Source organism: Ursus maritimus, unplaced genomic scaffold, assembly GCF_017311325.1.
Source record: "Ursus maritimus isolate PB19 unplaced genomic scaffold, ASM1731132v1 scaffold_7, whole genome shotgun sequence".
NCBI classification, from domain to species: Eukaryota; Metazoa; Chordata; class Mammalia; order Carnivora; family Ursidae; genus Ursus; species Ursus maritimus.
This window is the reverse complement of record NW_024426885.1, coordinates 55,924,590-55,936,407: the sequence shown is the minus strand read 5'-3', so window position 1 is coordinate 55,936,407 and position 11,818 is coordinate 55,924,590. Positions and strand designations below refer to the sequence as shown.

The 11,818-nt window shown below is 42.1% G+C and overlaps 1 protein-coding gene across 1 annotated transcript in view; it reads left to right on the top strand.

Moving 5' to 3' along the window:
* The first annotated feature begins 4,461 nt into the window (after positions 1 to 4,461).
* KIFBP (kinesin family binding protein) overlaps positions 4,462 to 11,818 on the top strand; it is a 34,054-nt gene continuing 26,697 nt past the window's right edge. The window contains exons 1-2 of the mRNA XM_008695965.2: positions 4,462 to 4,942; positions 10,896 to 10,994. Coding sequence (XP_008694187.1) covers positions 4,517 to 4,942; positions 10,896 to 10,994 — 525 coding nt within the window. The 5' untranslated portion in view covers positions 4,462 to 4,516. The remainder of the gene's footprint in view (positions 4,943 to 10,895; positions 10,995 to 11,818) is intronic.

The window sequence follows — 11,818 nt, the reverse complement described above, 5'->3', positions numbered from 1 at the left end:
CCTTCTCTCTTTCTCTCTCAAAGAAACACATACATACATAATCTTAAAAAGAAAGAAAGAAAGAAAGAAAGGAAAGAAAGAAAGAAAGAAAGAGAAAGAAAGAAAGAAAGAAAGAAAGAAAGAAAGAAAGAAAGAAAGAAAAAGAAAAAAAGAAAGAAAGAGGCTGTTTAGGGCCTGCAATCCAGAAACCAAGACTAACATTGTGTCCTGTATTATTTTTTTTTTATCTGACTCATTAAATAGCTTAAGTTTGTTCTCGATTGTCGTTGTTGCTACTGTAAAAGTGATCTTGGGGCTCCTGGGTGTTGCAGTCGGTTGAGCGTCTTGGTTGCAGCTCAGGTCATGTTCTCAGGGTCATGAGATCCAGCCCTGGTCAGTCTTCAGGCTCTAAGCTCATCGCCAGTGGGCTTGAGATACTTATCTCCCTCGCCCTCTGCCCCTCCCCTCTGTGTGCACGTGTGTCCGTGCACGCTCTCTGGCTCTCAGATAAAATAAATCTTTGAAAGAATCTTTTTCTACACTGTTTATCTTTTCCCCAGTGAAAAGGTGTTGATTTTTATTTGTGAGTGGCCCTACTTACCGAACTTTTTTACTTTCTGTGTTCGCTTGTTTCACTTTGCTTTTTCAGGAAGACTATCATACCTAAGCTGTAAATAGTAATTTCCCCATCTCCTTCTCAACTATTATACCTCTTATTTTGTTCTTTTGTCCAGTTACATTTTCCGACACTTTCAGATCAGTGTTATATACCGAAGATGATACAGTCACACTGGTCACACTGGAGTTTTCCATTAAGTGGGCTTTCTGACGTAAAAGAAAAGAATTCGTGCTTTTTGTTGGTGGTGGTGTCTTTCGTTGTTTTTGTGTTTTCTGAGGTGGGAAGGGGCAGAAGGATAGGAAGAGGGAGGGAGAATTTCAAGCAGGCTCCACGCCTAGCACAGAGCCCGATGCAGGGCTGTCTCACGACCCTGAGATCATGACCTTAGTTGAAATCAAGAGTTGGACGCTTAACTGACTGTCCCCAAAGGAATTAGTGCGTTTAGTGTGGAGCTTTCACTGCAATGAAGGTAACTGGTAGACACGAGCTATGCTTGGGTCAAGCAGGTTAACTCCCTTTCCCTACAGACACCTTCCACTCTTCTGTCTCTCTGTTGTCATCTTCCATTAGACAGAGCTCAGCTCATTGCTCTGTGGTGATCTGTGCTCCACCACCCACTGCACACCTTTCACAGAGATTGCTTTATAACATTTCACGGGGCTCTAAGAATGCTCAGTCCTCAAAATACCAATATAAAAAGAAGGCCAGGAAAGGGAATATATTCCCTGTATGGCAGCCAGCGTTCTATCGCAAATTTCCTAGTCTCACGTCATTGTGTTTTTTAGTGCGTCTGTGTAAGGATTTTCTAAAAATCCTCATTTTAGTTTTCATCTGGCTGTTCTTCCAGTTAGATACTTAGAGGTCGGCACCACGTGTCATGGAGGTTTATTTTTTGAGCTCCTACTATGACAGCATAACATACTGATTGAAAGTGTGGGCCCTGGAGCAAAACTGTCTACTTCTACGTATGACCGTTGGTAAATTATTAATCTCATGGACCTCAATTTTTAATGTGCAGAATGGGAATAATAGTAGTTGCTCACAGAGTTGTTCTGATGATTAGATGATTTTTTTTCCAAGTTTTAATTTAAATTCCAGCTAGTCAACATACAGTGCAATATTAGTTTCAAGGATTAAATGATTTTAATATAGCTCATGGTAAGTAATTATTAGCTACCATTATTAACCATGCCAGTTGCTTTCCTATTCATGAACAGCTAGATACTGAGCACTATTACAGTAGTTTCCTCACCAGTCTCCCCGCTTTTTCTCAGTCTCCCCACTTTTTCTCTGTCCCCCTCCTTCAGTTGTTCACAGGATAATCCTATAAATCAGATTTCGTCACTCCTTCAAAACCATCCAATGTCCACTCAGAATAGCCAAAGTCCCTATGGTGGCCTTAAGAACCCTACATGATTGGGCCCACATTGCTTCTCTGACTTCATCCCCTACTGCTCTTTCCATTCTCTCTACCCCAGGTTCTTAAGAGGTCTCCCTATTCCTTGAACACACAGGCACACTCCTGTGTCAAAGCCTTTGTTTTGCTTTTCCACTGTCCGGGATATCCTTTCCCTAATGTCTTCATGGCTCACTCTCTTAGCTTCAGATCTTTACTCAAATGACACTCCTGGGGGCACCTCGGTGGCTCAGTCATTAAGCATCTGCCTTCAGCTCAGGTCATGATCCTAGGTTCCCTGGATCGAGCCCCACAATGAGCCCCGCAGAGAGCCCCGCATTGGGCTCCCTGCCCAGTGGGAGGTCTGCTTCTCCCTCTCCCACTCCCCCTGCTTGTGTTCCCTCTCTCACTGTCTTTCTCTCTGTCAAATAAATAAATAAATAAATAAATAAAATCTTTAAAAAAAAATCAAATGACACTCCTCAAAAAGGACCATTCCTGTTTAAAAATAGCAGCCTTGCTTCACCTGCTAACACTCCTTATCTCCTCTTTTGTTTTGTTGCCATGACACTCATTCTCTGACATTGCTATATAGTTTGTTTAATATATTTCAGGTCTTGGGGTGCCTGGGTGGCTCAGTCATTAAGTGTCTGCCTTCAGCTCAGGGTGTGATCCCGGGGTCCTAGGATCGAGCCCCACATCGGGCTCCCTGCTCCGCTGGGAGCCTGCTTCTTCCTCTCCCACTCCCCCTGCTTGTGTTCCCTCTCTCTCTGGCTGTCTCTCTCTGTCAAATAAATAAATAAAATCTTAAATATATATATATTTCATGTTTCCCTATACTAGGGCAGAGATTTTTCTCTGTTTTTAACTGCTGGATTTCCAGAGGCTAGAACAGTGCCTGGCATATTAACAGACACTTCAAATATTTATTGAATGAATGAATGAGTCTTTTGAAGTGTTGTGGAAAATGCACTGGTAGGAAGCCAGACTGGCAGCAAGAGTACCTATTAAAGGTATTTCAGATAATGGTGGTCCAAACTACTGGAGATGAGAAGTAAACAGATGCAAGAGCTCTTTAGGAAATGGATTGGACAGTATTTGGTTTTATATTTAAGGACAAGAGAAGAGAGTGAGTGCAAGAAGTCCTCAGCTCCTCTCCTGGTGCCATTCTCGGAGATGCGGAACATAAGAGCTAATGTGGTGTGGGAGGGGAAGGGAAGGGAATGAGTTCCATTTTCTTTTTTAAAGCTTTTATTTATTTATTTGACAGAGATAGAGACAGCCAGCGAGAGAGGGAACACAAGCAGGGGGAGTGGGAGAGGAAGAAGCAGGCTCATAGCGGAGGAGCCTGTTGTGGGGCTCGATCCCAGATCGCCAGGATCACGCCCTGAGCCGAAGGCAGACGCTTAACCGCTGTGCCACCCAGGCGCCCCGGGAATGAGTTCCATTTTCAACATACTGATATACAGTGGAACATTCAGGCGTGGTGGTCTGGAGCTCCAGAGAATCATTGGGCCTGGAGACCAAGTTTTGGAAGCAAGCAGCTCATGTAATAGAAGCCATGGAAATGCCTAAGATATATCCCTGGGACAAAGTTTAGGAAGGAGTCCCGAGGAACACTAACATTTAAAGGACAGATATTTAATTTCACTTCTTCCTTAGGATAATTCTGTAGAGATAAGTAATAGTATCACTTATGTTTTACCATGAGAAACCTGAAGCTTAGAAAAGTGAACTTGTCAATTAGAAGCGGAAGTGAGAATCAAGCCATGTCTAGAGCTTCTAAAATCAGTCTCCTTTGTGTATCTCCAAGCGCTACAGCTAGCTAGCGCCAAAAGTTAACACCTCCGCCCCTGCCACCCATATTTGACGGGCATTTAACTTCATAGCTTGGGAAGGTATGGAATGGAAAAAGCCACCCCTGAAGTGGCTTATCACAGGTCTGGGACTTCTGTGTTACTTTGGGAAGTTGTACATATACCTACAACCTGTTTCACGGTTGTAGTGAAAACATTTGTCGATCACCGAGTGCTTTTTACATAGTGAAAGCTATCTTTCACTCCAGAAGCTATATATTAATAGTAAATGAATCCTAGTTACATTTTCATCCAGTATAGCTAGGTTATACTAATATCAAAAGGTTTCTGTCATTCAGGTTATACCAACTAACGAGGGTAGTTAGGTATGTTCCCAATGTGTTCTGTTAAAGGCAGCCGATACTTTTACGTAGATGGCACTCTACGGGTCACGCGAGAGAAGAATTCGCCACCGCAGAGGGTGGGGCTGGAGGTGGACCCACCCTCACTGACAGCTTCTTCTCCCTGACAACGGTTGCCGTGGTGCCCACTACCCTTTTCCATTGGTTACGGCCGAGCACATTGCGGTTCCTCTGGCGGATCTCATTCGTTACGGTTCTGCAGTGTCGGAATCTGTCCGGGGCCGTAAGTGAAGTGTCGCAAAGCAGAAAGAAGGCGGGAGTCCCGGTTGCAAACATTGAGGACACCCAGGCTGTAGAGGCCGCTATGGCGAATCCTCCGTGGGCCGAGATTCGTGAGAAATTCCAGGCCGCGCTGGCCCTGTCGCGGGTGGAATTGCATAAAAACCCCGAGAAAGAACCCTATAAGTCCAAATACGGCGCCCGGGCGCTGCTGGAAGAGGTCAAGGCGCTGTTGGGCCCCGCGCCTGAGGACGAGGATGAGCGGCCTCAGGCCGAGGACGGCTTGGGCGCGGGGGACCACGCCCTGGGGCTGCCCGCCGAAGTGGTGGAGGCCGAGGGGCCCATCGCCCAGGGGGCAGTGAGGCTGGCGGTGATCGAGTTCCACCTCGGGGTGAACCACATCGACACCGAGGAGCTGTCGGCGGGGGAGGAGCATCTGGTGAAATGCCTAAGGCTGCTGCGCAAGTACCGGCTGTCGCAGGACTGCGTCTCCCTCTACATCCAGGCGCAGGTGAGACTGAGCCCGGCCCACTGTTGGCCAGAGGCGAGGGGTGGAGAGGGTCCCCACTCTCGCCAAGGCCAAAGGCACATGCTGTCAGGCACAATTTGGCCCTGTGTTTTTGAAGTTCTGGAATAAACAGCTTGTAAACTCCAACAACGTCACTTGCTGCTTCGCTTAGTCGTGGTCAACGCATTGGTTTCCTGAGACGCTACTACATCGTAAATGCCTTTTCAGGCTCTTCTCCACCAGTCAAAGCCTGTTCGTTCTATTAAGAAGAAATCCATAGTAATTTAAATCTTAATTTAAGGTCTCGAGGAAATTACAGAGGATGACCCGAGTGCATGCTTAATTTAAAACAAATTGTTTAAAAATCTTCTGTTTTTGCCGTATATATTCGTTTGCTCCCCAGGGAATTCCTGCCTGTTCTTCAAAACCCATCTCAAAACAAATTTCATACTTTTAGTGACTTTCTTTGGATCATTTTGTTCGGAACTTGTATCTTTGAATTCTTATAATACTACTGTTTCCCATGTATATGGTCCTTGGTTTATTAAGAAAGAAATCTGATATTCTCTTCGGGAGCATAACACTTCAAAATACAAATGCGTATGAACTTGTATGTGCCAGGAACTTGGTGTAAGCTCACAAACCCTTACATCCAGTAGTTCCAGTTCTTCATGTATGTGATCCAGGGAACATTTGCCAAGATTGATCATATGGTAAGTAGGCCTCAAAAAACCCCCTCAAAATTAAAAAGGAAATTGTATAGGTCATTTTCTTTTATCATGATCCGAGAAATTTAAAAGCGGCACAGTAACAGGAACTGTGTCTCTTCTTGCACACTATTTATAACCTCAGTACCTCCTGCATAGTAGGCCATTCTAAATATTTGTCCAGGGGATGAATGATCCAAAGAAATTCATAAGATGTTGAACTCAAACAAAACCTCAGTTATTTGAAACTTTCTTTAACCATATGGTTGCCTAAAATCTTAATAAGCATTGAACAATTTCAACATCTCAAGAATAGAATTAGAAACCTCCCTAAATGTAATATAGAATGTCCGGTATTTACTGTATTTTGATTTTACTGTGCACATTGTTTCATACCTTAATACGTCTAAAATCAGGATGCATCTTACATCTGCGTCATAATTTATTTGGCAGTGTTTTCTTGTTGATAGGTAAAATAATTGTGTCTTACAGATGGGCCATCTTACATTCAATGAAATACAGTATTTCAAACAGCCAACCTTTTCTGAAGGGTAAATTATTTTAGGTATTCTTACTAAAATCAGGAACAAAACCTTGATTAGAAGTTCTGCCCATTGCAGGGGCACCTGGGTGGCTCAGTCGCTTAAGCGTCTGACTCTTGATTTTGGCTCAGGTCATGATCTCAGGGTTGTGGGACTGAGCCCTGCGTAGGGCTTCATGCTCCAGATGGAGTCTGCTTGAGATTCTCGCTCTCCCTCTCCCCCTTCCCCCACTCTCTCTCTGTCTCAGATGAATGGATAAGGGGTGTCTGGGTGGCTCAGTCAGTTAAGTGTCTGCCTTTGGCTCAGGTCATGATCCTCAGGGTCCTGGGATTGTGCCCCCACGTCAGGCTTCCTGCTCAGCAGGGAGTCTGCTTCTCTTTCTCTCTCCCTCTGCCCCTCCCCACTGCTCGTTCTTTCTCTCTCAGATAAATAAATAAAATCTTTAAAAAAATAAAATGTATGGATAAATCTTAAAAAAAAGTTCTGGGCATTGCAATAATATAGAAAGCCAATAAAGTTATTAATTTTGGGTAAAAAATAAAATAATTTCTAAAAGTAACTATTTGCATAAATGATCCTTGTATACCTAAAAACTAAAGTCATCAGCTGAAAAACTATTAGGACTGTGATCAGTTCAATAAAGTGGGAGGATATAAATAAATATATAGTATCAGTAGTATTCCTGTATATAAGCAGTACTGGTTAAAAATATTTTTAGTAATTGCATTCACAACAGCAATATTCGGGGTAATAGAACTGATAATCCTGAAAGGAAAGATATGAAACAGTTTCCTGGGTGGCAAGGATTAAACATAACAGTAATATTCTGATGTTCATTTGTAGGTTTGATGCAGTTTCTGCTGAAATCATAATAGTTTCCTTAGAGCTTGACCAAATGAATATGTGTGTCTGAAAGAATAAAGAAAACCGAGCATAAGAAAAAGAAAAATGCGGGGCGCCTGGGTGGCACAGCGGTTGAGCGTCTGCCTTCGGCTCAGGGCATGATCTCAGCGTTATGGGATCGAGCCCCACATCAGGCTCCTCCGCTGTGAGCCTGCTTCTTCCTCTCCCACTCCCCCTGCTTGTGTTCCCTCTCTCGCTGGCTGTCTCTATCTCTGTCAAATAAATAAATAAAATCTTAAAAAAAAAAAAAAAGAAAAAGAAAAATGCACTAAAACTAGCTTACTAGGTACTAAAACTATACAGCAATAGTAATTTAAGTCTATTTTTGCAGTTTCTAACTCTGCTGTTCGGTTGATCTGTTTATTCCAGTGGCATTACCACACTAGAATTTTATTACATTTAATATTTGCTATACATGATGAGAGATTTTTTTAAGGTGTTATTGATTTGTTTATCTTAGATAGCACGCAAGCAGGGGAAGAGCAGAGTGGGAAGGAGAGGAGGGGAGAAAGAATCTCAAGCACACTCAGCGCCAAGCACAGAGAACTTGGGGCTCCATCTCACAACCCTGAGATCATGACCCCAGCCGAAACCAAGAGTCTGAAGGTTAACCGACTGAGCCACGCAGGTGCCCCAGTGATGAGAGAGTTGATCTCACTAATAATAAAGCGAACTAAAAGAAATAGAAAAATTGTATCAGATTGGCAGAGATTATTAAAGATACTGCTTATACTTGTTATTGGGAAGACTGTGAGGAAACAGATATTCTTTATTAGCATTATAGTGAGTGGAAATACAAATTCACAGAACTTTTCGAAAGATCAGTAGGTATCAGAATTCTGGAGTCAAGACTTTGACTTTAAAATTCCGTGTCAATATCCTAAAATAATATTGGGACAGATGTGCAAAGGTATGTCAACATGGATGTTCATAGCATTGTCAATTAAAAAAAAAAAACAGAAATAAATATCAGTCAGTAGATATATGGTTGAATAAATATTGATACATCCACATAAGATGTATCTGTAAGAACAGTGTGCAGCCACTAAAAAATAATGATTTATATTTGCTAACCAAAAATATCAATATTAAGAGGGAGAGGGAAGACCATAAGGCATGTTTGGAGTTAGGTAGAATGATTCTATTTTGTAAAAGACCCTGTGTGTGTGTGTGTGTGTGTGTGTGTGTGTGTGTGTGCAGGAAAAAGTTTGAAAGTAACAGCTCATGGGAATTTATGATATTCTGACTGCTTTGTCTCACCCTGGTGTTTCCTTCCTGGGAAACTATAGAAATACAAAACCTGAATCCACATTGGATTATCAAAAGAGATACCCCTTCTATCTCATTAGGTTCTGGTGGCCTTAAGAATGATTTTTCGCCTTGGGGCACCTGGGTGACTCAGTCAGTTAAGCATCCAGCTCTTGGTTTTAGCTCAGGTCATGATGTCAGGGTCATGAGATCGGGCTCTGTGCTGGGTGTGGAGCCTGCTTAAGAGTCTCTCTCTCCCTCTGCTCCCTTTTCCCCCACCTCGAGCGTGAACTCTCTCTCTAAAAAAAAAGATTTTTCTCCAGTTTTCCTTCCAATTTTTGCTATCAGCAACATACACTTGCATTATCGTCTTTTTTTTTTAATTAAAAAATACACAGTAAGCTCCACACCCAGTGTGGGGCTTGCACTAATGAGCCTGAGGTCAAGAGTTGCATGCTGTACCCACTGAGCCAGCCAGGTGCCCCTCATCTTGAGTGAAATTTAACTACTTCACCTTAGGAAAATTTCCTAACAAATTAGTAGATTATTCTCCCCACTCCCAGGATATATAGGTATAAAGAGTAGCTTTTGTGTGTGTTTATAGCTTTATTGAGGTATAACTGGCATACAATAAACTGTACATCTAAAGCACACCCACTGAGCCACCCAGGAGCCCCTCAATATGCTAAAATTTTAATATCTTTTCATATCTATGTTCATGAAGGATATCAGGCTATGGCTTTCTTGTTATGTCTTTGGTTTAGTATGAGATGGAAAGCGTTCTTTCCTCTACTTTACTGAAAGAAGTGGTGTAGAGTTGGTATTATTTCTTATGTGTTTGGTAGAATTCACCAGTAGTACCTTTTCAGCTGCTTTATTTTTATTTTTTATTTTTTTAAAGATTTATTTATTGGGGCGCCTCAGTTGGTTAAGCGTCTGCCTTTGGCTCAGTCCATGATCCCAGGGTCCTGGGATCAATTCCTGCCTAGGGCTCCCTGCTCAGTGGGGAGTCTGCTTCTCCCTCTGCCTTTCCCCTCCACTTGTGCTCTCTCTCAAATAAACAAAATGTTTTAAAAAAAGATTTATTCATTATAGAGAATCTCAAGCAGACTCTGTACTGAGCACGGAGCCTGATGCGGGGCTCGATCTCATGACTCTGAGATCACGACTTGAGCTGAAACCAAGAGTTAGATGCTTAACTGACTGAGCTACCCAGGTCCCCCTAGCTGTTTTTATTTTATATTTAATTTTTTTCCTACGTGGTCTGGTATCCTGAGGGCAAGAACATGAGAATGCTCTGTGAATGATACAATAATTTCTGGTGTATTTTAGGATTTGTATTATATTTAAACATAATTTACATCAAATGTCTATAGTAGTTATCTTTGTGAACATTTAAAAAAACCACTAACACTATATGTCAGTTATATCTCAATAAAAAGAATTGCAAAACTAAAAACCCAAAATATCACACTAGTAATTTTGGAAAAAATCAATTCTAGATCTGTTGCATGGTCTTTACCTTCAAGATCTCAGTAGGTTACGGTTCAAAAGAAAAACCTTAGTCATTTGTAGACACACTCTAGGGTTCTCTACTTGGTTTAAGATTTATCACTCACCAGAGTCGTTGCTTTCTGTGGCATAGCCTACCCTGGATCTAGCAGGTTAAATATATCACCATCCCGTCAAAATAGAGCAAATGTGGCCAACCAGTTCCTGGTACTAGGGAAATCTCTAGACTCTCTAGGCTAGATATAGTATGCTGAGGTTGGGCTTATTGGTATCATGGCTAAATGAAGTTTCTCAGGGACTATTGTCAGGAAAAATAAGTTGAACTAGAGAGTGAGACAAGGCGATTTGTGAATCCATTTCTAAGATTAGGAAATGAATATTAAGGGAGATTATATTCTTTGAGCCTGGGTGGGCAGAGTAATCAGTAAGTTAGTAGTCGGTCAGAGCCCTTCCGGTTTCCCCAGGGTCCTGCAAAGGACCCTCGTAAGTAAAAAGGAAACAACTGTCCAATCTCAGTACATTATCCCTATGACCTACAGTCCCCACTGAGGACTGATCACTTAACTTAAAAAAATGATAGAATAGAAACACTATGTGAAGCCAGAAGACCAGAGGGCTGTGTTCCAGAGGAATGATCAAGTTACCTATAAACTGTAGGTTTTCTAAACATTTTTTGTGCCATGTGCCCCTTTTGCAGTCTACTAAAGCCTATATTTCTTAAGACAGAATAAGTATTTTAAATGTTTAACATAAAATGTAAAGAGTTACAAAAGAAACCAATAATATAGAAGTTTATTGAAATGTTTTTTTAAAGATTTATTTATTTATTTAAAGGGGGGGCAGAAGGAGAACGAATCTCAAGCAGATTCCCTGTTGAACCTGGAGCCCAATGTGGAGCTTGATCCCATGACCCTGAGACCATGACCTGAGCTGAAATCAAGAGTTGGATGCTCAGCCAACTGAGCCAGCCAGGCACCCCTGAAAGTTACTTTAATTGGAAGATTTATATTGTCATTGTTCATTTCTCTTTTCTTTATTTTCCAGAATAACCTGGGTATCTTGTGGTCTGAAAGAGAAGAAATTGAAACTGCACAGGCTTACCTAGAATCATCAGAAGCGCTGTATAACCAGTACATGAAAGAGGTATGTTGTATGTCAGATACATTTTAAATTTTTATTGAAACTAGTCAAGATTTGGGGGTGCCTGGGTGGCTCGTTTAAGCAGCTGCCTGTGGCTCAGGTCATAATCCTGGGGTTCTGGGACTAAGCCCTGCATCAGGCTCCTGCTCAGTGGGGAGCCTGCTTCTCCCTCTCCCTCTGTCACTCCCCCTGCTTTTCTCTCTCTCTCTGTCAAAGAAATACATAAAATGTTGAAAAAAAAGAAACAGTCAACAAAACCAAAAGATAGCCAACAGAATGGAAGAAGATATTTGCAAATGACATATCAGATAAAGGGCTAGTATCCAAAATCTATAAAGAACTTATCAAACTTAACACCCAAAGAACAAATAATCCAATCAAGAAATGGGCAGAAGACATGAACAGACATTTCTGCAAAGAAGACATCCAGTGGCCAACAGACACATGAAAAAGTGCTCCACATCACTCGGCATCAAGGAAATATAGATCAAAACCACAATGAGACACCACCTCACACCAGTCCGAATGGCTAAAAGTGACAAGTCAGGAAATGACAGGTGTTGGCGAGGGTGCGGAGAAAGGGGAACCCTCCTACACTGTTGGTGGGAATGCAAGCTGGTGCATCCACTCTGGAAAACAGTATGAAGGTTCCTCAAAAAGTTGAAAATAGAGCTACCCTGCGACCCAGCAATTGCACTACTGGGTAAATACCCCAAAGATACAAATGTAGTGATCCCAAGGGGCACGTGCACCCCATGTTTATAGCAGCAATGTCCACAATAGCCAAACTATGGAAAGAGCCCAGATGTCCATCGACAGATGAATGG